Genomic DNA, 26,678 nt, shown 5'->3' on the forward strand with positions numbered 1-26,678 from the left:
TTTGATTTGCTTTAGTCAGTGTGTTTCCTTTAGCTTTTGCTCACGACAGCTAGCAGTGCTAATTTTGGCCATGTTTTTATTTTGATTAATTATTTTTGGTGAATCACTAGAGAAACCCCTTATCAAATGATAGGTGTGTTGGGCTTGCTTTCCTGTTTTAGCACAGCTGTGCAGTATTTACGAACACAGCAAATGTTCACCAGTTTAGTGGAAAATTAATTTCTCGGCAAGAGCACAATTTGCCAATACGTGTCTCTACAGATCTGCTTTCCACCTTTATATGCTTGGTTCTTTCTAGTTTTTCTATTAGGTGAAGCTTTCTCCTCTTTTCCAAGATGAAAAGAGTGTATTATAATTTTGTTGTGAAGGCTTACCTGGGAGTACAGCTGTTTTCTGACAGTATTATTTGCTTTTGTGTGGGAAATGAAGCTGCCATGTTTTTGAATAGTTCATTCAAACATGAGCCTGCTACTCCAGTTCTGTGTTGCGAAAGCAAATTTCTTTGTATCAGTTGTGCCAGAGGCAGAAGTGTGGGGAAGAATAAGGTGTAGGTATTACGTTTGTCACATAATAAGGATGTCGTAACAGCTAACCCAAAAAGAGTGTTAGGGGGACACCACTGTGAGTCAGTCCTGGCCATAAGAGCTTTTCATCGGGTATGTAAGGGTAGGCAAAGCAGTTGATGCAGTATCCTGTTGATATTATCTTTTCTGTGGGAGGCTGGACAGGAGCGTTCAGCTAAATAGAAGAACAAGAGCAGAGGAAAGAAGAAGTTAATGTTAGGAGCCGATGAGCATGGTTTGGGGAAGCCTGTAGGAAGTTGCCTGACTCTGGTGTGCAGTTTCGTTTCCCAAACCACATAGTGCTATTGCATGAGATCTGTACTGAGCAAAACCTCTGCTATGAAGAGCTGGTTTTACAGGATTGCTGGAACAATGGTAGCTGCAGCCTAATTGTACTCCCTTCCCCTGGTGTGGCTATCAGTACTTCTTGATGTGCCCCTGCAGCTGTTGGGTTGGATTTATGAATACATTATTTAGGCTTTAATGGTACTTTCTTATTTGGTGGCTGTTAGGCAGTCATTTTTTTGTAGCTTATTTAATATGTGGATCTGAAGATGCAAGGTTAAATCCATGCCAGCTATTCACTGAAATTGTTGAGACTGCTTTTGCGATTAGGGACTTACATGATTGGGTCTTAGGAGATTCAGCCAGGAGTTTGTAACTTGCTTTGACATGTTTGCTAGGTTCTTTCCAGACTCTCACTAAGCTCTGTGCTTTGCTGTGGGTGACCTTTATGTCTAAGCCATACAGTTCCAAAACACTGTGCTTTCTACCATCTCTCTATGATTTACTTCCTAGCCTGCAGCATGGCATCTCTGTACTGCTGAATTTATTCAGAGACCTCCTTTTGTGCCATTTACATCATTAAATGAGGATGGTGCAGCAGACCCTTCATCCTCCTGACAATCCCCAGTCCCACGGTGAGATTTCAAGCTTTGAGGCTTAACCCAGGTCTTCCCCATTCAGCTGAGCATAAATCATATTGCCAGCCTGCCCTTTGGTGTGCTCTTTTCCAGGCTGTTTGCTTGTACTTACTTTGCTGCTTGTATCAAGCTGTTTGTAGTCTATATGATATTTTTGAAATCTGTTCTTGCTCTGGACAGTTTCACTTTGGCCTTCCCCCTTAAGTTATCGCTTTATGGTTATAATGCTGTTTCTCTATGGGAATACAAGTAGGAAAGCAGCTGCCTTAAGGGTATCAAATTAGATAATTAGAATGACTGGCCATTGTTCTGTACTAGGATGGTAAGAACACAACAGAACCTTGTGGTGACTGCCTTTGCTTATATGCATTAGGAAATCATGTATCATGTTGAAAGGGTATTTTAAGGATTCCTTCCTAAATATTCAGCATTACAAAATGAATGGTGGGCTAATGGTCATTTTGAAACATTTGAGCCAGATGTGCAATACAGCTTTGTTTCCACAGCATGAGAACTTCTATTTTTTATAGTTCCATACGCTAATGTTTCCCTGTTTTGTGGCAAGAGCACCCAGAAGTTGTTTCAATTACCTACTCTTCATAAAACACATTTTCATTAAGTCATGTGACAGCCATCAGCATATTAATGTTTCCATGTTCTTTGCTTGCTGTGTAATTGTGACTTCTCCTTCTGATGCTATTTCCCATCTCCTTCAGAGACACTCAGGACTGAGAAGTGGTGACTGGAGCTCAAATATTTACTGTAATGGGAAGCTGTCATTGTCTGCAGTCAGTTAAGAGCAAGAAATCTGCTAATTTTACTCAGCATCTCATTAGAAAAAAAGACATGTCTGGACTTTAGGAAGTAGTCTGATTGTCTTTTGCGTCTAACTCTTTGGGAGAATGGTCTGAGCAGGTCACTAAAGAAATTTCTGTACTACATGAATACAATGCCTTTAGATAGATGGTATAGGTAAGGGAAAGCAGAATGGAAGATTTCAAACCTAGCTTCTCCAATTTTTTTGAAGTATTTTTTATTAATTCCTTTCTCCTTTATTATCCATTTTTCCGTGCATTTTTCTTTCGTGGTTTGTCAGCTGCAGTGAAATATTGCATTCATAATTATGTGGAATATGATTTGATGTCATATAATTAAGTGTGATACGGCAGTGTCTCTGAAACTGTTCCTTTTGAGATCAGTATTAATAGTTACTATATACTGAGCAAAAGCCTGTATTTATCATCCTTCTTTCTTTGGTCCTCTGCAAATTAATTCTTTTAGAGGCTTAGGTATGCATTTAAGAAAATACTATTATTGCATGCATCTCTGAATAAATAACACCACGTTTACAGAGCATCCTTTGGTTGTAGGAGGAGGTAGATTTTTAGAAGTCGAGCAGTGTCATTTGTAATGTTCATCTCTATATTGCATGGGACCAATGTCATCTTTATTCATTCTTTAAGGACTGTGGCATGGTTTGGGCTTTCTTAAATTCCAGTAGGGTATGTAAATTGGCTCTGCTAACTTCTGTCTTAGCTGATGATCTTTGAAGAGGTTATTGTCAAAATTAACTGTCTCATTTCTTCTCTGTAGAGAAGAAACAGCATTCAGTTTTGTGCATCTCTTTTGACAGATACACTGGAGAGATTTAGGCCTGACATGGACACTGGAATGGTCCTTTTTGTTAGGATTTGATTTCCACAGTCAGTTTTGAGGCATTTGCGTGGTATGCCATGGGAATTGTGATTGGCCTGGAGACATGATGTTTGGTTTAAATAGTCATTTCCTTTATTTTTTTAGTAACTGCTTTCAGCAGTCATGTTATGAAGTGAAAAGCCTGGCATGGGGTGAAGGAAGACTCTCTGTCTGCCCCTCAGTATTTGCACTTTAATTAGACAGAAATAAAATTCAGACAGCTTTACATTCAAGATCAAATGAAATCTCGGAGGAGTTCCAGTTTTTTGGGGGGATTTTTGGGTTTTGGTTTCCTTTTTAGCAATAATGCCTTCTTGTAGAATGTCATTAGGGACCCATAGGTATTTTGAGGGAAAATTTTAATAGAGAAAAAAGTAAAAAAAAAAAAATAAAAAATGTTGTCTTCTAAAGTCCTATCCTCTGGATATAGACAGTCTCTTGAGATGCCTTGAATTTAAAACAAGTACAGTTTGAATTTTCTCTGTTTTGTGATTAAGCAGAGATTGACGTTTCTCAAACTTAGTATTTCATTTAGCCTAACAGTAATCAGCAGTTCCCTCTCAGCATACCCTGTTAAAAACTAACAATCTGAATATAAATGCACTGAGGAACTCTGTGTCTGCACTGTGGTCACAGATGCTGCAGGGACCCAGCTATTGCACAACCTCCATCTCCCCTAGGAGATGAGAGTTTTGTTGCAGTGTGGGGCCGGAGGAGAGGTGATCCCATGGAATTTCCTTTAGGAAGTGGGGGCGAGGGAGGAGAAGAGAGTGGAAGGAATGTTTCAGCTGCAGCTGCTAGTAAAAGAAGCGCTAGGAAAACAGATTGGTAAAAGTTACCACCATTGAAGCTCTTTTGTTGGAAAACAAAAAGTTGATTTGGTAGTGTGGGGCCTGTAAAATCTGTGAGTGTTTGCAAATCTGTAGGTGTTTGTTGTACAGAGAAGCAATCCTTGTTCCATATCACAGAGCCGCAGGAAAGAAATGTCCTGTGGCAGCTGATGGAATGCCTTTGATCAGGCTCCTGGTCCCCAGCTTCCCCGATGGCAGGGGCCTGACTCAGATGGAAGGTGATAGCAGCGCAATTATTCATTGGAATAACCAGTAATTCAAGAACATTTTGAAGGGGATTGTTGAATTTTAATGGACTACTGAAAATGTTAACAAGTACTGGTTGGGCTTTTTAGTGGGTTCCCCGGTGCCAAAACCTGGCCCTTCTGTAGAAGGGACTGCTTAGGCAGGCATCTCAGAAACCAGTTCAGATTAAATCAGTTTACAGCCCAAGCTGATTTCTGTCCCAGCATGCTTACATTAAGCTTGCCCTTTTTCTCAGGTTACCATTCAGTGTAGAAAGCAGGATCAGTTATATCTAGCAGAGTCTTATATCTAATATCTAGTATCTCATGTGGTTTCACATAACTCAGAAATCTTGTGAAGTCTTAACTTTATTTGCTAAAGGTTAGTTCTACTTACCTCTGATGTCTGTAATATTAACTCCTTGAAACAAACAAAAAAAAGAGCCATCTAATGTTGACACATTAAAAGACCAGTCTTTTTTGTAACCTTTCAACCACTTTTCCCTATGTTGTTACCAAGCTGCGTTTAGGATTGAGAAACTGACACCCCCAAATTGTATGCAACCCAGATAATAAATATGCATATTTTACCTGCAGAGTGAAAGCAGTAGCAAATATAGGTAAACAATTCAGATTCTGCTACCTCCAATGAAACCTGTAATTGAGGCAACAGGGAAGAAAAAACAGTATTCTTGAAAAATCTCCATAAAATGTTAAACCTTGGTTCTTAACTGTTTTCCCACAACTGGCTAGAATTCTACCCTCTTTTGACACTCAAAAAATATCCACTACCTCAGTTTAGTTTGAGCAGTGCCTTACTCAGGACTCAGAACAACCCTGTAGTAAATTAAATTAGTAAAGGGCTGCTGAGAGAAGAATTAACATTTTGTCATATAAGTATCCTGATTTTTGCAGGTAGGTGTGCAGTACCTGGGGCAAAAAGTAAAATAATTTGAATTTTGATAATGTTGATATACGGACACAGAGCAAATATCACCAATAAACACACACACACAAAGACTTTGATTTGGGGTCTGTTTTAGCACTTACTAGTACAAATATTCCACTTGAAATAACCCATGTGACTTGAGTTAATCAGTAACAGAATCAATTCGGGTGGAAGAAATATGTTCTGATTTGTACTCCTATTTCCCCTTCCATTTCAATTCTTCTTGTACTTACTTTAATTTCTTATTTTCCCCAAAGAGGAGAAACTTGTAGTCTGTTGCTTTTCTGCCTCAAGAGAAATCCACCAAGATAAACATTGTGTGAAACTTCATTTTTGTGTATTAATAATTACATTTAATTAATTGATTGTTTTGGGTATCTTAATTGAAATATATTAGCCCAAAATGTGTTTTCTTTTTAAATGTTTGTTTTACTTGTGCAGTTGGGTAATTTTACATAGTGTCTTTAAAAGACAAGAGTATGGATCATTATTTTTGCCTAGGAGAACATTGTGGACTTAGGCCTTTCACATTATCAATATTTCAAATCCTAGTGATGCTTTTTGGCCTACATATAGTCACTAATAAGCTTTCACAAGTTATCAAAATATTAGCAATTATTCTGGCATTAATAAGGACTTTAATGTCTGAGTGAATGCAGTAGTGAAATGTGTTATGTTAATAGAAGATCTAAAACCAGAAGGAAAAAAAGGAGCCTGCTTCGTGCAGAGTAATACAGATTACTGGAAAAATCTGAGATCTTTTATATGCAAACCCCAAATGTCAGAAATAAAATTATCTAAACACCAAAAATGGAGACAAACTACTTGTTTCTGGCTTCAGGGACTTTGCTGAAAGGGTGACTGAAGAGCTTTTGGAGCCTGCAGACTAGCATGGTTTTGCAGTTCAGGACTGTATTTTCTTTAGTGTGTATGTAAAATCACCAATGAAATGGTGTGCTAAAGAAACCAACTGGTTTAACACAGAAATGTGTACCTATGCCCCTAAAACAATGGCAAGCTTGACTGCTGTTTGTTCGTAGTGTGCTTGCAAAGGCCTGATCCTAGGAAACATGGAGCATCTGCAGGAGCCCACCACTCCTATAGCTAGTATTAAGACTTAAAACCACTTAGAACTCCATAGCGTGGACTTAGGATTTGTTTGACAGTGAAGGCTGAGCTTTTCAGCTATGTAATTACACAGTGCCAGATAAATTCTGTAGTTCTTTCCTTTGGTATTGGGTTTTCGGCTGGTTTTTGTTTGTTTTTAATCCTTTTCAGTCTGTAGCTGTGCAGTAGTACCCCAAGGCAGAAATCTCCCCTAGTTAAGTCTGAATGCCCTTGCTGAGTCCTGGAGAAGCCATATAGGAGAGAGAAGAGACTCTTTCCATGCAAGATGTGAGGTTATCAGCGTGGTGGGGATATCCAGTGGAGCTGGTAGCAGAGTGCATATTTTCTGCACTGCTGTTTGTAGTACTGTGATCTGAAATGGAGTGTTTGTAAATATCTGCTTTTTTTTTTTTTTTTTCCCTCTAGAGAGTCTGTATTAAACCCCCTACAATTCCCACACTTGAAGCTGTTTTTATTGTGTGGTAGGCTTTGTCTTAACTTTATTGTCAAAGCTTTTTTTATTTGTTGCCAAAAGTCTATTTGCTATATTTTGATGATCTCAAGTACTGGAGGGAAAGTGTTGTTCCACATTTCTTTTTCTCAGTGGCAACTTACAGGGCTTCCATGTGGCAGTATGGAGGTACATACAGTACTAGGCATGAAAGACCCTTAGGCACGATGGCTGCTGAAAAAAGTCCATTCTCATACCAAGGACTCAGCATGAATGTACTTTTTATTATGTAAATTAGAATCAATTCTTTTTGAACATCTTCCAAATATTCAGAGCTATGACATTATAAAAATACACAGTAATCTGTCCCAGTCTTCTGTTCTTCCCTAGTGAATTGCTTTTTACTTTGTTCCATGAGAAATTCTGAAGTTTTTTCCATCCATTTTATTAATTGCCTATTCAGTTAAATATTTGCCAATTCTGTTTGAATCTAGGACTCTCACTCTGAATTATGCTTTGTGAATGTCATTAAATATTTTAAGAAGAGTGGCCTTCCGAGGAAGAGGGAACAGACCTGACTGCCACTGTTCAACTCTTTCCCATCTAACGCTTGAACTGAGATTGAACTGGTAGTCTAAGGAGCACAGGCTCATTGTTCTGGCCATCTGAATTCGGTAGAATTGGTAAGGTTCCAAAAGTAGATAGGTTTCAATAGACACAGAAAGGCCCTGAGTTAAGATGTTCTTCGGTAGATTGGGTAATAAAAGTTTTTGAGTCTGATTGCTTTTTGAAAAACAAGAAGAACTCATTTTTTTTTCTTCATCGGTTTTCATTTAATCAGTAAATTGCACTTGAAGCAATGACCAGAAGCAGACCCAGTATTGGTTTAAGTCAGTATGGAACATGGGACTTTTGCTGTATTTATGGTGACTCTTTTGGTCTTTTCTGTCAAAGATATAGCCCTTTTAATTGGTACTCAAAATTCAGTGATAAAGTGATGCTGTATTCTCAAGATAAAGCCCTCACCTGAACTCATTTGGGTTTGAACCCCTCACTTAATTGGAGGATATTAGGGATTTGAGCTAGTTCGTGGTTGTAGCTGAAGGGTGAGATGCACCAAGACTTTACTTTCAAAGGTAACTGGTTACAGACCAAGCATCCTAGTGATGTTTGCATGGTGGATATAGGTTTGGGGAACACTGTTAGTTTCTTTATCTTATGGGATAAAAAGTTAAATAATTTAATTAGAAACAGAGCAGAATGCATCTAAATATATAGCTGTGAAGCCAGATGCTCAATTCTTTATAATTATATTGCTATGCTCTTTATGATATACTAAGAAAAACTGTTCCAGAAAAGGAATTCACTGCTGTTTATATCATCCCAGCAGAACCAGTTAAATTTTTGTCATGACAAATGTGAAATTGGTTTCTGTTTCTGTGGATGAAAAGTTATGAGTTCCTATGATAGAAGACATTGTAGCTTTACTCTTTTTTTTTGTGGTGGTTGGAGTGCCTTACCTTAAGGGAAGAGGAGGGAGGCAGCTTGGAAGCGCAGAGGAAAGAGTAAATGTTCATAATTTTATGTTGTACTCAGGAAGGAGTGTTCCTGAGGGCAGAGTTGTTTTCTGCTCATCAGTGTCCTTTCCCAAATTCTGTTTTGTTCAGTTTTTGTTTCAATTTGCAGAAATTTAAATTGTTCCTCAGGGATTTAACTGGATTTGTGTTTGGATCTCGGTCACTGGTGTTCTGCCTTACTCCAGGATCTTACAGTTGTCTTCTACTCATGCTTGTGCCGAAGATATCTGACAAATCTTGAGTTCAGCTTCTGCAGTGGTGGGGGAAATGAGGCTGTTTCTCTCAAGTTGCTTTCCTCTAGTGGTAGAGGTCAGTGTGTTTGGCTGTGACAGCTCTCCTTTATTTTTTTGGCAGGCAGTTCTCTGACATTCTTATTGCTGAGATCATCCCCACTAGGGCTTTCAGAAGAACATCTGACTGGGGCTCAGATTCTTCACCTTCTGCTGTTCTGATCATATAGTATGCTATAGGAAAGGTCTCAGTCCTTTGCCATTAATAATCAATTTGCTTCTAGATGCCTTTTTTTATGACTCAAAGATCTGTGAAGGTTTCTTCCTTTCACAATGACTTGGTTTCATGTTGAGGGTGTGGATTCTTTTAATCCCAAGGATGATTTAAGAGAAAAAAATATCATTAAATTACTGCAGTCTGAGTCATACTTGGTCTGTGAGTTTAGTTCCCTGGCCTTCCCACACAGCACTTCCGATACGCAGTGAGCTGAGGGTGTGCAGGAGACTGTAGAGTGACCTAGATACTGTTTAACTCTTTACTAGTGAGTAGCTTTCTCACACTGGATATGGCTATTCCATCTTTTGATCCTCAGTTTTTTTCTGTGTCGTACTGTATCCATTCCATTTTCCTGCTTCTGAGTGGTTTTCATAAAAAAAGTTTTAAGATTTCTATTTAGACTGTTTTAAGAATCTTGTTTAGATAAATTGATTAGAAATTAGTAAATGAACTATTCATAGAATCATAGAATAGTTAGGGTTGGAAAGGACCTTAAGATCATCTAGTTCCAACCCCCCTGCTGTGGGCAGGGACACCTTACGCTAAATCATATCACCCAAGGCCTTGTCCAACCTGGTCTTGAACACTGCCAGGGATGTAGCATTCACAATCTCCCTGGGCAACCTATTCCAGTGCCTCACCACCCTAACAGGAAAGAATTTCCTTCTTATATCCAGTCTAAACTTCCCCTATTTAAGTTTTAACCTGTTACCCCTTGTCCTGTCATGACAGTCTCTAATGAAGAGTCCCTCCCCGGCATCCCTATAGGCCCCCTTCAGATACTGGAAGGCTGCTATGAGGTCTCCATTTAGCCTTCTCTTCTCCAGGCTGAACAGCACCAACTTTCTCAGCCTGTCTTCATATGGGAGGTGCTCCAGTCCCCTGATCATCCTCGTGGCCCTCCTCTGGACTTGTTCCAACAGTTCCATGTCCTTTTTATGTTGAGGACACCAGAACTGCACACAATACTCCAGGTGAGGTCTCACGAGAGCAGAGCAGAGGGGCAGGATCACCTCCTTTGACCTGCTGGTCACGCTCCTTTTGATGCAGCCCAGGATACAGTTGGCTTTCTGGGCTGCAAGCGCACACTGAAGCCTGCTCATGTTCATTTTCTCATCAACCAGCACCCCCAAGTCCTTCTCTGCAGGGCTGCTCTGAATCTCTTCTCTGCCCAACCTGTAGCTGTGCCTGGGATTGCTCCGACCCAGGTGTAGGACCTTGCACTTGGCATGGTTAAACTTCATGAGGTTGGCATCAGCCCACCTCACAAACGTGTTGAGGTCCCTCTGGATGGCATTCCTTCCCTCCAGCGTATCAACCGAACCACACAGCTTGGTGTCATCAGCAAACTTGCTGGGGGTGCACTCAATCCCACTGTCCATGTCAGCGACAAAGATGCTGAACAAGACCGGTCCCAAGACCGATCCCTGAGGGACACCACTCGTTACTGGTCTCCAGCCGGACATTGAGCCATTGACCACAACTCTTTGTGTGTGGCTATCCAGCCAGTTCTTTATCCCCTGAGTGGTCCATCCATCAAATTGATGTCTCTCCAATTTAGAGACAAGGATGTCGTGTGGGACAGTGTCGAACGCTTTACACAAGTCCAGGTAGATGACATCAACTATTTTAAAATCTGAAGTGTAGGCACTGAGATTCATACCTGAGTAAGAGTTTTAGCTTCTTTTGTTATAATACTTTATCATTTCTAAGAGAAAAGTTAATTCTGCTGCTCTCTTGCAGGCAAAGAAATAGTTGTCTGAGGCTCTTGATAATAAAACAGGTCTGTAAAGCCCAGAAACCCTGTGACTGTGTCATACAAGCTCCGTTGTTGGCATGTGTTTTTGAATCTGTTCAAGAAAGATTGTGATACAGAACTAACTTTACTGACTTTGGACTTGCCTGTCAGACTTGCTGTCATGCAGTAGTTGGTTAATTTTACTTGGCCCTGAATGAGATTGTGTTTTGCAAGTAGTCCCTTCTGTGGGTATTGAGCTCTGAGTTTGTGAACGCCGCAGCTGTTTCCTTTTAAGAAACCGAATCTATTTCTTACTCTGTTCAATGTAGATTTCATCTAAGCATGCAGTTGATACAGCCAAATGGAAGATCCTATTTTTTTTTGAGCCCAGTCTACTCAGTCTTGAGTCACCCCTTTGCACATGGGTTGGGTTTTCCCTGCTAGGTCAGGAGTAAGCTCCATTGTCTGTCTTCTTTACTGTGAAGCCCATCGATCCAAGTGCTTCCTCAGGCATACCAGCCAAAGCTCAGTCTGTGACACTGGATTTATCCTTCCGTGGTGTCACTTGACATAGTAATTGCACAAAAGTCAGTGGAAGGGAGGGTTTGGGGAATTGCATTAGTTTCAGCCAGCTTGGGTAAATTCTATAGGACAATCTGGTAACGCACTACAGGCCCATCTGCAGCGCAGGGCCCAGGGTAGGCGGTGGTTCTAGAAGACTTCAGTTGTACTTGGCTAGCTGCCTGTAGTGACGGGATCAGAATAGGTTAATGGTGTCTTTAAAAAGAATGGTATATGTAAGCTAGCAAAAGCAAATTTTCGTATACATGTCTATAACATTCTGTTTGTAAGACTGCAGAAATCAAACACTGCCTCCTGCTTATTTCAATCAATGTTCAAAAGACTGTCTTAAGCAGTGTGAAACTGAAGAAGTGTCACTGAATATGACCCTTACGCATCAGCCACAAAGGTCGCACTTCAGATTTTGTGTTAGCTTGTGATTGCTCATGTTTCTAAAATTTGGCAACAGATGGATAGTATTTTTTTAAATGCATGACACTCCTCTGTCCCTATCTCAGCACTTAATAGTGCTGCAGACATCTATTCAACAGAGCCACGTGGTTCTAATCGATATGTGAGCTGATGTTTCTGCTCAGGAACATACAGCCACTTAAATGACCTTCCGAAGTATTTTGACCCCTGGAGAGAACTACTTTAGTGCAACCATTTTCCCTATTGAAATGGAGATATTTGCTATTCAGCACAGCTGGGACTTGAGACTTAGAGAAGCAGATTCAAATAGGGATAAAGTCTACATGCCATGCTATTAAGGGGGCAAGGCCTCTGGAAGGCTTAGCAATTATTTAGAATAATTTGTTCATTTAATACTGTTTAGTATGACTGACATTAAGTTACCAGAAATTAAGGGAGATCAGACTCAAATACTAATTGAGGTGTTAATTGCAGTATAGAATAGCTATTGAAAGCAGGATGCTACTATGAGTATTCCATGAAAGAACTGCTGTTAAAATGCAGTTTAGAGAGACTGGATGTTATTTGAATGTATTGGGATTTTTTTTCTTCCAGACAGAAGGTAAGCAGTCAGAACTTTGCAAAATGGGCAGTTAAATTAGTGCAAGATGCAGGTAAGAACAAATAGGTATCTTGGTGTAGAAGGTATTTTAACCCAGCAGGCCAGGTTTTAGAGTCATCCTGTTGCCTTTAAGTTGTTTTAGTATTACAAAAACAGAACGCAAATATTCAACTCGCATTTTTAAAAAGTTATCAATGGCAGGCACTATTCCAGTGACCAAGCATCTTCTATACAAGACAAATGCAAGGAAAAAGCATTGTGTGTTTGTGTACATATATAGGTATGTATTTTGTAATACATGTGTATACGTAACTTGCACAATATGTAAGATTTTTTTTTTTTTTTACAGTTCAGAGTTGACAGATGGGTCAGGGTTTAGGAAATGGGATGTGGCTGAAAGTGCCCATGTACTTTGGCAATCTCCATTTCATGGTTTTCAGGACTTTGCCAGCATATTCCTCAGGGTGTTATTTGTTTTAACTGAGGTTAAGACTTGGTTAGCAACCTTCACGAGGAGTGAAATTAATAGGCAAGAATAAATTAAAAAGTAATCTCATTCAAGTATCCAGGCTAGTGGCATTAATAGGTGACTGTATCCAAATAGGAGGTAATCTTATACTAGTTAGAATTGTAGTCAGAATAATACCTTTTTTATTTATACAGTTCCGAATAAAACAAGGGAAAAAAGTATTGGGAGGTGTTGATAAATAACCTTATGTTCCCCTTGGCTTGTACTTAATTCCCTCCTACAAGAAAAAGAAATATGCTTGGAAAAGCCAAAATAAAAGACAGTGCATTGTATGCTGACAACAGCTGAACTTGGCTTCCTTGGCTGGAGGAGGAGGAATAGAAAAACTAAAAGGTCTTCAGGTAGAAAGAGTAATTTATGCTTCCAAGCTGATCTGTACTGTTTAGCACAGGGAAGAGAAAGGAGTTATGAATAACAAGAACTGCTCTCATAAGTCTTCATACTTTTATTCTTTCAAGCTGTTAGTATAGGCTCTGCAAAATTGGTGAGGCTGAGAGATCTGCAAAGATTTATGGTTGGGTGCAGAAATATTGCCTTACTTTCAGATTAAAACAGCTAGCGCTTGGTTAAGTCAATACATGCATGTCTGCAGACCTGCCATGAGCTTGGCTTATAAATACATATTAGCATCCATCTGGTTTAATTTCTTATCTTCCAAAATCATTGTCTTGATTAGTGATCTTTTCTCAGTCTGAGGAAAAACGATAAAAGTAATTGCTAGACTGTAGAAATAATATCCTAGACTTGTAATTTGAACCTGGTTGAGACTTTATAATCTTGCTTGCAAATGAATTATGCTTTTTTTAAAAAAAAAAACCTTTATCTTTCATGGCTATGTGAAACTGTGGTCTCATTTTTTTTTATATTCTTTCTGGGAGCCACAGGAACTGTGATAATTTATTTTCAAAGACTATTGCTTCAGTTTGTGCTTTCAGTTGTGGGTAAAATGCATATTGCCCCCCTTCTGCCCAGTGCTTTACTCTTAACCCAGGCATAATTTGTGTCCATTCTGTAGCATTAGGGTAAGAAAACAACAAGGTGAGACCATTTACCATTTGCTTTCTTAAAATAACATGGCTTTGTTCTTCCATCTTGTAGCTGTAAGGGAACTAGCCCCTTCCCATATAACTGTATAGCCTTGTCAGTAGATGTGCAGGCAAATTCCTACAGAAAATCTAAGTCCTCCTAGGTTTTCTTGAGTAAGAATGATTGTAGTACTAAGAAGTGGGTTAGTCAAGAATTCCAAATATCTTTTTAATTACCTCTTTTTGTAAAGTAAGGTTTCTCCAGAATTTGCTCTGCTAAACTGGATGCTGAATGATACAAAGTGCAGCCTGCTTTGTGAGGCAGGAAGCGAGAAGCAGATGTCTTTGGTTTTTATTTCTTCTTTTTTTTTTTCCTAATACTGTAGCATTTACTAGTAACTTGTATGAAGGTCTTAATATATACTATGGTAGTTGATTTATGATAATTGAGATTTATTATTTTGACTATCTAACTGCATAAACTGTTTTCATATCAATGATCCTTGGTTCGGTATCTTATGGTGAAACTTTCTATAATGCTTTCAGTGTAAGAGTACTTCATAGAAATGACAATATTAGAAGTAGAATAGTAGCAAATCAGTTTCTAAACCATTCAGTCTAATTTATGCACACCACTTCATATTCCATGCAAATATAAAGTACTTTTCTCAAAGAACAATGCTACATAATTTATAAAAAAAAAACACGGAATGGTCTTTCACTAATGTTGGTCATCAAACTCAGTAGAAAGTTGGCAGGAAACAACACTTTTAATGTCAACCAGCATTTGTGTTCCTGCATACAGATGTTTGAAAATGAAACTTAATTCTGTGTTAGTTCACGCCTTTTAAAATACTTCACATGTGAGTTTTCAAATGAGTAAATGGAAAAATCTCCTAAAAGTGTAGGTAAAAAAAAAGTTATGAAGTGTGTACATAGCCCTGCAAAACTGTTGATTTCATAAACTGTAAAGAAGATGATAAACAATTTCCTTTTCTGAAAGAACAGGCACTTTGGTTAATGCGGTGCTGTGATTTTTATCCTCTCCAGCAGAGGAGAAAGCAAGCTATGGTTACTTAGGCAATACTTGCACTTCAGAGTGTGTCAGAGGCAAATCCGTTTGTGTTTTCTGATAGGTTATTTATCCTGCTTAACCTATAAACTGTAAAATAACAAGGCTACTGAACTGATAGATAGCCTAGCAGATGGTTCAGAGATTATGCTAAATCACCTCAACTTGTCAGAAGTTAGGTTGGGTTACTGCAGGGGCAGTGGCTGCAAGAAACACTGAATGGGATCATTTTTCTCAGTTTGCTTGAAACTGTTTTTCTTCGCAGCATGTAACATCTTATGTCTTTACAGTTAAAACAGATACGTAATCAACAAATTTAGGACCAGCATGTTAGCATCCTGGCTTTCATAAGAATCATTAGGATGATTAGAATCTTTATTCTAATATGAAGATGATCTGTGCAGTGCAAGAGGCTGGCCCTGCCACTTTTACTGCTCTTCCTCTCTCTTTTTTTCAGCGTTACGTGTTTTAATCTCCCATTACGCTGTTGTGTTATTCTCAAAGTAGCAGAAGCTAAATTCTTCTCAGTGCCTGCCAGGGAAGAATATAAGAGCCTTCTCCTCCATCTCCAAAAGCTCCCTGGGGGAAAAACTCTTATGATTATTTCTCTCCCCCCCCCCCCCCCCCATCATCGTAGTACTAAAGAGTAACTGCTTTTTTTCACATATTGCAACATTCTTAATGTTATAAAGTAGGACTAAATAAACATGCCATTACTTTTTTGTCGTTGTTGTCGATTTAAGATCGACAGAGAAAACACCTCTGCAGGCAGTTGTTAGAAGTCTGCTCGTTTGCTGCACACTAGAAAGCCACATTAGGAGTGCTGGTTTAGTGTCAGCTGTAACATGTCTTAACTGTTTGAAATACTCGGAGATACGAAAAAAAAGGCAGTTTTCCTCAGCTGTGCTAAATGAAAGGGCCTTGTACAGTGGATCATGCTTTTAAGATATTCAGTTGGTTGTGCAGGAAGGAGCATACCAATTGAAAAACGTTTTCAAAATGTCATAAAAATAGTGGTAGGATATTAACAGCACTTTGTCCCCTTGACTTGTCAGCTTGTAAGGAATGGATAGACATTATTCACACCTCTGCAAAGCAAGAGGAAGCAAACATTTCCTGATTCTAAAAGCCTTTCTTCCCTATCCCCACACCTCATCCTTGGTTTAACCAGGAAATAACTACTCTTAAGAAAACCAAAATAGGTAGCTGAAAAATTATCTCCAAGAACTTCCTGTGTATCAATTTGCTATTTGGTAGGGCTTTGAGTTTCTGGTTCTTTTTAGCTAGAAGGAGTAGTTACATTTGTATAGAACCTGTATGCTATAAACCAAATATCTATTCCTAAAATAATGCTTCTTATCTGTTAAAATTAATACTGTCCAAGAAGCTAAGAAGACATTTGTTCACACTTCATCAAATTATATATGTTCATTACTCTAAGCATCTGCTCTTCTAAGGACAGATAACTGTAAAAGCTGATATCAGATTTTTATCTGGTTTTGGTGCTTCTGTTTACTTCTTAGTGAAATCTGGAATTGTAACCCACTGAGCATGACTGAAAGATCGTTTGTAGCACACTAATACCAGTTTGAACCTCTCTTATGAAGACAGGCTGAGAGAGCTGGGGTGGTTTATCTTGGAGAAGAGAAAGCTCCTGGGAGACCTTACAGCAGCCTTCCAATACCAAAAGGGGGCCTACAAGGAAGCTAGAGAGGGACTTTATAGAGGAGCATGCAGGGATAGGTAAAGGGAGGGAATGGCTTTGAACTGTAAAAGGGTAGATTCAGATTAGATATTAGGAAGAAGTTCTTCACTGTGATGGTGCTGAGGCACTGGCACAGGTTGCTCAGAGAAGCTGTGGCTGCCTCCTCACTGGCAGTGTTCAAGGCCAGGTTGGATGGGGCTTTGAACAACCTGTTCTCGTGGGAGGTGTCCCTGCCTGTGCCAGGGAAGTTGGAGCTAGGTGATCCTTAAGGTCCCTTCCGACCCAAACCATTCTGTGATTCAGTGAAAACAAATTCATGTTGCATCATTTCTCCCTTGTATACTCCCAGCCTTGTATCAAATGTAGTTCGCAGGAAAAATAGGAGGCTGTAGTAAGGAACTTGGGAAACCATTGCTCCATTTCCAGTTGTGCTGCTGATTCTGGCCAAGGGAGTTGTTTTTTTTAAAAATGAAACTAGGATTTGACTTTGAAGGAAAATTGCAAGTTTTCACAAGCAGTGACAAATTCTACTCTAAATTTGCTCAAAAGCCCTAATGCTGATGAACTTTGCAGGGCACTTTGGAAGGAGCAGTTATCTTCCTATTGCTGTCCACCTGTTTCCCAAGCTGTATTGCTATCTGGTTACGCACCTTTGGACTGTGTGGCAGGTTGGCACCTGGGCTTGCCAGTTATGGAGAAGCTGACCCAAACCACTTTGATTCTGTGAACTGTGCTGATGTTGGTAACTGTATCAGTAATGATGATGGTACATGCTTTTATCCACTGATTCTTATAGAAAACACAACTATGCAAAACTTAAATGAAGATTTAAAGATAGAGAGGTTGTGAAGACTTTGATGAGCTTGTGAAGAATTTACAGCCACATGTAAGACTATTGAGACTGTTGAATTGGTAAAGTAAAGATCTGAGGGGTTGGGTTTATTTTTTGTTGTGAGGTGTGTTTTGTTTTGCGGTTTGGTGGTTTTGGTGTTTCGTTTTTCTTTTGGGGGTGTGTGTTTGCGTTTGTTTGTTTGTTTTGTGGTTTTTTTTTTTTGTTTTTAAAGTACACAGACCCTGACTCCTCAGAAATAGTTTTACATTAATGGAAAAAATGTAACTATTCATTTTAAAACAATCAAAGCAGTATTGGCTTCCATAAAAATAAACTGTAATTTATTTGAATGTATTACTTATCTCCCAATTAAAATATTAAAAAAAGACAATGAGAACAACTTGGATACTTTAAAAATATTGTCTTTCTCTTTGAAGTACCAGAGAGACAAAGGAACAATTAATAAGAGAGGAACTAGCTTTTATGTCAAAACCACATGACTATTTAACAGTGTGTAATCAAAGCAGTGCTCTAACTTGGCTTTACAAGGAAGCTCTATTTTGCACATAGTGATCCAGTGCACATAGTGATCCAGAACACATCTGGCTGAGTTAGTTAACCCAGTTCCTCAATTTCTGAAGCTAGTAAAGGAGATTTTGCTGAACTGAACAAATTAGCCAAATCTGCAACTGTTTGAAAACACAACTCATACTAAGATAGATTATGCGTACCCATCAACTCTGCAAATAAGAAAAATACAACTGCAACTTTTTATGTAATGTATAATTATGCACTAAAAATGGTTGGTCCAGCTTTTGGTGGTAGGTACTCATCATGTTCTGGTAGCAAATATTTAGGCCCATGATGGCCATAAAGCAACTCAGTGATTCCAAAAACTTTCTCAAAGAACAGTGTGTGTCTTCCAACAACAGAAAACAAAATATGGACAAAATGTTCTCAGCAATGTCTTCTTCTACACTATGGCATAGATGTGGTGAAGAATTTAAAAATGGAAACCATATGGTTTGATTCTGTTCTCCAAACTCTGTAGTCTGCTGGATTGAATACATTTCTCCATCAAGTTTCTGTAGAAGAACATTTACTCATAATTAAATAGCAGGATTAGAGTAGGCTATCACAAGGACTAGCAGTATTTTATTGACAAATATTTTCTGAAATTCCCCTTATTGGAAAATTAAAAATTTGATACATGGAGAAACAAAACTTCTTGTGTTTATCTAAGCTTAAAAGGGAAGAGGAGCTTAAGGTTCAGTACACTGCTTTTCCAAGATGCAGCAGAGAAAGGGAGGTATGAGAGCCAGATAAAACCTTTTGTACTGCTTAGAGAATGCTCTGAACTTGTTTTTTGGATCCAGCAGGAAAGATTGCTGGGGCTGATTATGTTCCCTTGGCTGTCGTGTTGGCTTAGAAGTGGCCTGAACACTGGAAGAACAGTGAGGAATGGGAGCCAGCTGTACCAAGTCAGCTCTTGCTGACAATTCCCTTGACTCTTTTCCTCAGTTACAGGGGATTTTCTTTGCTCCTTTTCCATCAGGTGGTATAGCAGAGCTGAGAACTGCAGCATAGATGAGGCCTTCCCGTGGACTGTTCAAGTTTCTCCTCTTCAGGTCTCTGTTGAGATGAATGGGTTGGGGCTTCTGCATACTCTACAAGTGAGATAGGCTGTGATGTGGGCTTGGCTATTAAGACCATTAATTTCACATAAATGTTTTGAGTTGTACTGTTCAAAATAGGATGCTCTGTGTTTGGGGAGGCAAGGATGCCATCTGAAAGTTGCACATGGCATTTATTTCAGATTATACTAAAGCATAATATTTCCTTTCAAGCATGAATTTGCTGCATTCAGAACACATGCAGGGTGCCACAGTGTTGTACACTGAATAAAGCCACGTTTGACTAAGAAAGGTTTTTGTTGCTGTTGTTCTACTTTTTTTTTTCTTTTTTTTTTTTTTTTAAGCTGATCTATAGACAAAGCATCTCCACCTACATGTTCCTTTCAGTGTTATAGTTAATGTACAGGTATTGTTTTGGAAGTATTTGCTTTGTCCGTTTTGTTCTATTTATTTACCCTAGGCTAAAGTGAGGTTTATTCTGATGTGAATTGGTTCAGCAACTGCAGTGTATTTTAGTATTAGCTGATCTGCTCTCCCATGTGACAATCCTTGCTGGATCTGCCTGTTTGTTGTGTTCACTGTTGTCTTTGGGTCACCTGGTGAGAAATCTGCTCTCTACTGAAAGTTTTGTGTTCAGCCAGGTTCTCTTTTCCTTTCACAATTTCACCTTACAATGAGTTCATGTACTCGGAGCCACTTATATGTTATGAAATCCATGCCTGGTTTTACCACATGATTCTGGCTCTTAGGAATAAAGAGCATTCCATGAGGGCAGTGATAAGATGCTAAGATGTGAAAATTAATCTAGAATAAACACAGAAGATATGCAGCATTGTTTCTGCATAGCAGAGAAGTTCTGACAGCACCACAGTAATGCAAGGCTTACAACAGCAGGATCTCTAGGAATGCTCTTTTTAAAGCTGAACTGGACTCAGCAAAGAAGGAGCACTGTTCTTCAACATCAAGTTCTGGGTAGTTCAGGATGGAGGACCCAAGCAGTTCTAAAAGTCAAGGACTTCTCATGGTAGCAGAGATATGGAAACATCCTTCTGGTGTGTTAGTATCCAAGTCAACATCAGGAAGAGAAACCCTTTGCAGCAGAAGCTGGAGAATGGTTTAGAAGTACTGCAGAGGGAAGCACTGTGAGTGAACTTGGTTGTATGAGGTATATTATGTTAAGCTTTTGTAGATGAGGATTTCAGCAATCCATTCCAGACAAGCCTCTCACTGCCTGTTCTTACTGTACCTCCCCTAAGGCACACACAGATAAGTTCTTTCAACACTCAAAATAGCACTTGTGGCAGAGACTTCAAGCTACTTCGTTCCCCATTCTTTGTCATGCTCATGATGGCATTTTATCGCCCTCACATTTGCAAGTATGTTCGTTATACTAGCAGATGTACAAAGGGAGTAAAATAAACAGTGGTTCATTTTGATCCATGTACTTAGTTTTCTAAGGACCCTTTTATTTCAGCATCATGGAGGTTGTCAAAATTAGGCTTCAGAGATGTTTTAAATGTTTTGTTTTATTTAAAACTGAAACAGCTATTTGCAATAAATCAGTGTGATTATTTGCACTGGCTTTGTCTGTGTTGCTGAACAGTATGGTATTTTAAAAGTGTAAGGCGATGCTTTGCTTCAAGTCTCCCACTTCAAAAGTATCTAAGACAAATGTATAGTGCTGTATTTTGACATTCACACTGCCTGGCAGTAGGTCTTCTTAGAGCAGTTGAGTAAGTGGGGCTTACCCTTTCATTTCTGCACAGAGCATATGCAATGGGCAGTGGTAAGCATAATCCTGTTAAGTGGCAGTACTGTGCATCTTCCTAACTTGACTTTTGAATAAGTTTCTTCATCTGCTATACAAATATACATTTGTATTGATGTTCTGTACTATAATGGTAGCTTGTACAGAGATGTACTGAACATAGCCCTTTTAATCACATAACCAATACACTCTGGCAATCTCTTACGTGCCTCATATCATCTCTTCCTTAATACCTTAGTTGACATTGGTACAAGTGTCTGTGGAAAAGAGATGCAAAGCTGAAAACGTCTTTCCATCTCCGAAGATAATTCAGAATGAAGAGAGAATATGTTAATAGAACTCAAAGAAGACCAAATAGAAACAAGAAAAATCTGCAACCAACGAAAACCACATACACCCCCTACCCTCCACCCCAAAGAAGGCACTCTGTTACTGCTGGGAGTTTATTTGATGGTATTTTGGGGAGAAAAACAACCTTCTTAATAAGGAATACCTAGTTGCTTGTCACCAGCCAGATTAGCAGTTATATCTGAAGATTAGCACTTAATGTAAAAGACAGCATATTTTTTAAATAATTGCTTCAAAGGACAGGGAATGAGCAATTGCCCATTACTGTTGAAATGATTCTGCCAGCCATAAGAGATGTACTCTGCCTGGGGTTGCAGGTCTCACTAAGCACGTGGTAAGGCTTTGGAGCAGAAGATTAGCATTAGCAGGATGCCTAAGACAACTAGATGTGCATGAGCTTTGAGAGGAATTATGATCTTTATGTGAGACCTAACATCATAGCCATCTTTGGAATATAAGTTTTCTCTTGCTTGTTATATTTCTTTTTGTAAGCAAGCAATACATATTAGTTTGCACCATGACTGATGTGTTTTTTAGGTCACTGATTTCCGGTGGGTCTTAGCTGCAGTTACACCCAACAAATGAGCAGTCGAAGACAAAAGCCTATTTTAACAGCAGTATTGGGACTGCAGAATTCAGGAGGAAGGAAGTAGATTTTCATGGTGGTCATCATTTGAAGGAAGCACTTAGGAGGAATTGCAGGGAGTAATTTCCCCTGGTATCAGAACACTGGGCAGGAGCAAGGAGGGGATGTATCCCTCTGCCCAGGCACTAAACTGCATTTCTGTGCTTCATGGTGTGAGTATTCACATTATGGGAGGAGTATTCACAGGGAAAATCGTAAGAGAAATCCTGGCGATAGCTGCTATTGTTATACTGGTTCTCTGAATTGTTCCTAGACTCACACTGCTGAAACTTCTTGGCAGTCTTCCATGGCAGCTAGCTCTTTGCAGAAGGCGTGCAGTCTAGGACAGCGAATTAAATCGTTACTGGTTTTGCACACAGGAAGATGATCCATAAAATGGCTGCAAAGAACAGACATGCAGACATTTATTTAGGGGCTGGTGTATTTCACTGTCACGGGCCACTCCAGTCTGCAGCCCGCCCCTCGCTCCTCTCTGTGACCGAACTGTGGGAGGGCTGCAGTTACTTTGTTCACATGGATACCCAGTGCTGTTGCTTTTCACCACCACCACAACCACTTTCTACACTTTCAAGAACTGAAACAGTAGCAGGACAAGATCATGGTTCAGGGATTTTTGCCACAAAAGGTTCTGTGGCTCTTCAGTTTAACAATTTGCTGAAGCCATTAGATTATAGAGAATGGCTGCTGTCAAATGTAATGCTGGGTGCAAGTGACTTAGGACACAAGAATTCAATGGATCTTAAAGAGCACTGTTCCTGAACAGTTTGCCTTTTTTTCATGTAAGTTTGCTCGGCACTCAGGAAAATTCTGGAGAAGGTTTGGGAAGTTTTGACTCACAGATGATAGCGCTTTCTGAGTGAATAATATATTTCAAAAATAAGTAGCACTAATAAGGAAGTACCTGTTCCAATAACTAGGCACAATTTCTATTGCCTTATTACAGCTTCCAGCATAGCAGATTCAGGTGTGCACTGATTTTCATTGATGTTTGCGTTTGGTTTTGGTTTTGGTTTGGTTTTTTTTAGGCTACAGCTGGATAGCTCTATTTTATATCAGTGTAGATGCTCATAATTTCAGATGCGATAAGGAAGCAAACACCTACTGTCTCAGATTTACCCCTTTGCAACTATTTGAAGCCATACAGTAACTCATTGAACAAGCAGAAGGTGCTTGAAACTGGTCACAGAGAGTGATGATTATACTGAAACATGTATTTAAATGTTCTTTAGGGGGAAAGTACTTTGTAAATAGGCTTCATCTTTGACTAGCTATCACTTTGCAAGTGAAAATTTGAGTAATCTAAGCTTAACTTTACTTATTAAGCTTCTTACATATTTTGAAGAAGTTTTAAGACTAGTACAACTATTGCACAAATAGAGGTAGTTGTCTTTTGAAATAATAGCTTCTTGAAATTATGTTAACTCTGTTGAAGTTATATTTAGCAGGTGAGCTGGTAAAAATGAATTCTTCCCCAAATTCCACTTTCTTATGTTGATAACATTTCTTAGAATTTTCAGTTCATTCTGGGTTCTTGCACAATGATAAAGAACCTCTTAGTACACAGTGCCTAGGTATACCTGTTAATGTAATATTAAGCTACATTATATTCTAATTGAGAGCATCCCTGAGGAAACAGACTTGGTAGTGTTGGTTGATGAGAAGCTCCACATGACTCTGCAGTGCGCGTTTGCAGCCCAGAAAGCCAACCATATCCTAGGACACATCAAAAGGAGTGTGACCAGCGGGTCGAGGGAGGTGATTTTTTTCCCCTTGTACTCTGTCCTGATGAAGCCCCACCTGAAGTACTGCATGCAGCTCCAGAGCCCCCAACATAAGAAGGATGCGGACCTGTTGGAGTGAGTCCAAAGGAGGCCACAAAGATGCTTCAAGGGCTGGAGCACCTCTCCTGTGAAGACAGGCTGAGTTGGGCTTGTTCAGCCTGGAGAAGAGAAGGCTCAGGGGAGACCTCATAGCAGCTTCCAGTACCTAAAGGGAGCCTACACGGAAGCTGAAGAGGGACGTTTTAGAGAGGCATGCAGGAATAGTTTAAGGGGGGAATGGCTTTGAACTGTAAAAGGGTAGATTCAGATTAGATATTAGGAAGGAGTTCTTCACTGTGATGGTGCTGAGGCACTGGCACAGGTTGCCCAGAGAAGCTGTGGCTGCCTCCTCACTGGCAGTGTTCAAGGCCAGGTTGGATGGGGCTTTGAACAACCTGTTCTAGTGGGAGGTGTCCCTGCCTGTGCCAGGGAAGTTGGAGCTAGGTGATCCTTAAGGTCCCTTCCGACCCAAACCATTCTGTGATTCAGTGAAAACAAATTCATGTTGCATCATTTCTCCCTTGTATACTCCCAGCCTTGTATCAAATGTAGTTCACAGGAAAAATAGGAGGCTGTAGTAAGGAACTTGGGAATCCATTGCTCCATTTCCAGTTGTGCTGCTGATTCTGGCCAAGGGAGTTGTTTTTTTTTTAAAATGAAACTAGGATTTGACTTTGAAGGAAAATTGCAAGTTTTCACAAGCAGTGACAAATTCTACTCTAAATTTGCTCAAAAGCCCTAATGCTGATGAACTTTGCAGGGCACTTTGGAAGGAGCAGTTATCTTCCTATTGCTGTCCACCTGTTTCCCAAGCTGTATTGCTATCTGGTTATGCACCTTTGGACTGTGTAGCAGGTTGGCACCTGGGCTTGCCAGTTATGGAGAAGCTGAGGAACAGGCAATAAGAAAAAGGAAATAGCAACTTTCCTGAGGGCTGTTTTGATTTTGGTTGAGATGTTTTGCATCTCAGTTTTCCATTTAAAAATACAGAAAATCGTTTACTGCATTTGCTGATCAGGTTTCGTAAACCTGTCCTTGCTTGTCATCTTCGAGATAGGAGTATTTAATCTTTTTTGTGTTTGTCAGTGGGGGCGGAAGATATGGCTATTTTTTTTACATTGGTTTATTTGTATATATGCTAAGTCCAAGCTTATGTCTAAAATGTGGTTTTTTGTAAGTACTAGGGTTTTAACCATATTGTTTTTGTTTTTTTTTTTTTTTGGTATAAAGCACTTTCTCTGCCTTGTTCTGTGGTTCTGCTGTGCCACTGAGAAGATAGGGAGAATAGAACAAGATCATGTTCGAAACTGTTTCTCTTGTCACTTCCATCTGTGTATGATTTTTCATTACAGATTTATGTGGTCTATATATTATTCCATTTTGTTAAAAGTAAAGCATAATAGGATATAAAATAATGGAATTGGGTATCTGTTGTAGTAGGACATTCTTTTCTCATTTTCCTTACATATGTGTAATACATTTTAGGTATGGGAAAATTGTATCTACGAAGGCTATTTTGGATAAGACAACAAACAAGTGCAAAGGTATGTATATTTGCCTTTATATTACATTCACCTGAAAGTCGAAATTGATTCTGTAAAATATGCTAATGTATTTCAAGTGCTTTTAACCTTTTTTCTTTGGGGGGGGGAAGTGGTGCTGCTGTGTGGGTCTTCCCCCCCCCCCTTTCTTTTTTCTTTTCTTCTTCCCATTTTTATTCCTGAACTAGTCTTACTCAATACATTTGTTTCCAGTGAAGCTGGCAGACAGCCTGTGTCAGTGGTGCAGCCGAGCCAGAGTGGAGCTGACATGCATAGGGCTGGCTGGCAGTTTGCCTCTATTTTAAAAACAAAAATGGAGTTAAAAGCAGCTTTTCACCCTTTTGCCTGGAGAAACCAGGGAATCTTGCAGAAGACCATTCAACTGTACTAAGCATCTGAAAAAATTACACATTGTGGAAATCGGCTCCATTGACTAGAGTAGTTTAAAGCAGCACTTAATTACATGTTCTAATACTCTTAATTGTGTTTTGTTATATGCTTTTGAATGTATTGGGAGCAAAGCAAGGGTTCATTTTCACCACAGTAATTGCAGCTGGAAAAAAAAATTAGAACTCCTTTAGATAAGCTGGATGCATCAGTTCAATTATTTTCATCACTCATTGCAATTGTAGTGAGATCATATCCCAGCAATGTGCATGGTGGGAGAAGGTGTGGTAATATCAGATTTCAGACTTTATCCTTTTAATTGTAAAAAAAGAATTTCTGAGCAAAGTGAAGAATTAAGTCAGCTGATTTAGCAATGTTAATAAGCGTGAAGCTCATGAATGAGCATAAAGGTGATAGGCAGAGGCAGGAGAGGAGAGTTCATCATTAATACAGAGTTTTTGTGCAGAACGTGGAAGCAGCAGCATAGCTTCTCAGCTGTGCTCCTCATCTTAAGCAATTAAAGGTATTCTGACAGCTCAGAAACTGAAAATTCTATAGTTTTTTTTTTTCCTAGTTTGTATGCAGATGTCACCTGCATGTATTGTGACTAGGAAAGAGGAGATGCCCCTTTCAATTATTTTAATTCATTAATATCTATGACAGCACTTAACTGATTTAATCTGGCCACTCCCACCTTTCCTGAAGGCTTCAGTAGTTCTGTCAGTGGTACAGAAATTCTCACATTAAGAGATTTAAGCTGACTTTTTCGATACAGATTTTAAACCTCACTGGTGAAAAGCAGTAACTAACATTCTGCTGAAACAATATTCAGCAAGGTAAGGCTGTAAGGAAGCTTACTGCATGTCATTAAAATTACATAAGTAGGCAGAATGCAAATATCTAACTGGAATTTACCCAAAAGATTTGACAGCATCTCTGTCTCTTGCCAAGAAAACATACCATGGAATTTGAACTAACTGGAACACAAGCAATTGAGTTTATATAACATCTAGAAGATGGCAAAGCCAGCTTCGATGGCATGCTTGGTATCAGTATGCAACTTCATCTGTATTTCACCCTGCAGTGTGGTGGTGTTGATAACCTGGGCTGTCATTGGTATGGAAAGCTAGTTTGGGTATGGAAAGTTAGTTTGCCTTGGCAGCACAAAACTTGATATGAGCTAATTCACTCT

The 26,678-nt window shown here is 39.3% G+C and overlaps 1 protein-coding gene across 6 annotated transcripts in view; it reads left to right on the forward strand.

Annotated features, from left to right (window-relative positions):
* The window catches only part of RBMS1 (RNA binding motif single stranded interacting protein 1), a 153,488-nt gene that overhangs the window by 82,873 nt on the left and 43,937 nt on the right, over positions 1-26,678 (forward strand). For all 6 annotated transcript variants that reach the window (XM_062611071.1, XM_062611070.1, XM_062611073.1 and 3 more), the window contains exon 3: positions 25,044-25,102. In XM_062611071.1, coding sequence (XP_062467055.1) covers positions 25,044-25,102 — 59 coding nt within the window. The remainder of the gene's footprint in view (positions 1-25,043; positions 25,103-26,678) is intronic.

Source organism: Pezoporus occidentalis, unplaced genomic scaffold (assembly GCF_034315485.1).
Source record: "Pezoporus occidentalis ecotype Australia unplaced genomic scaffold, CSIRO_AGI_Poc_V1 ctg150, whole genome shotgun sequence".
In the NCBI taxonomy this organism is placed as follows: Eukaryota; Metazoa; Chordata; class Aves; order Psittaciformes; family Psittacidae; genus Pezoporus; species Pezoporus occidentalis.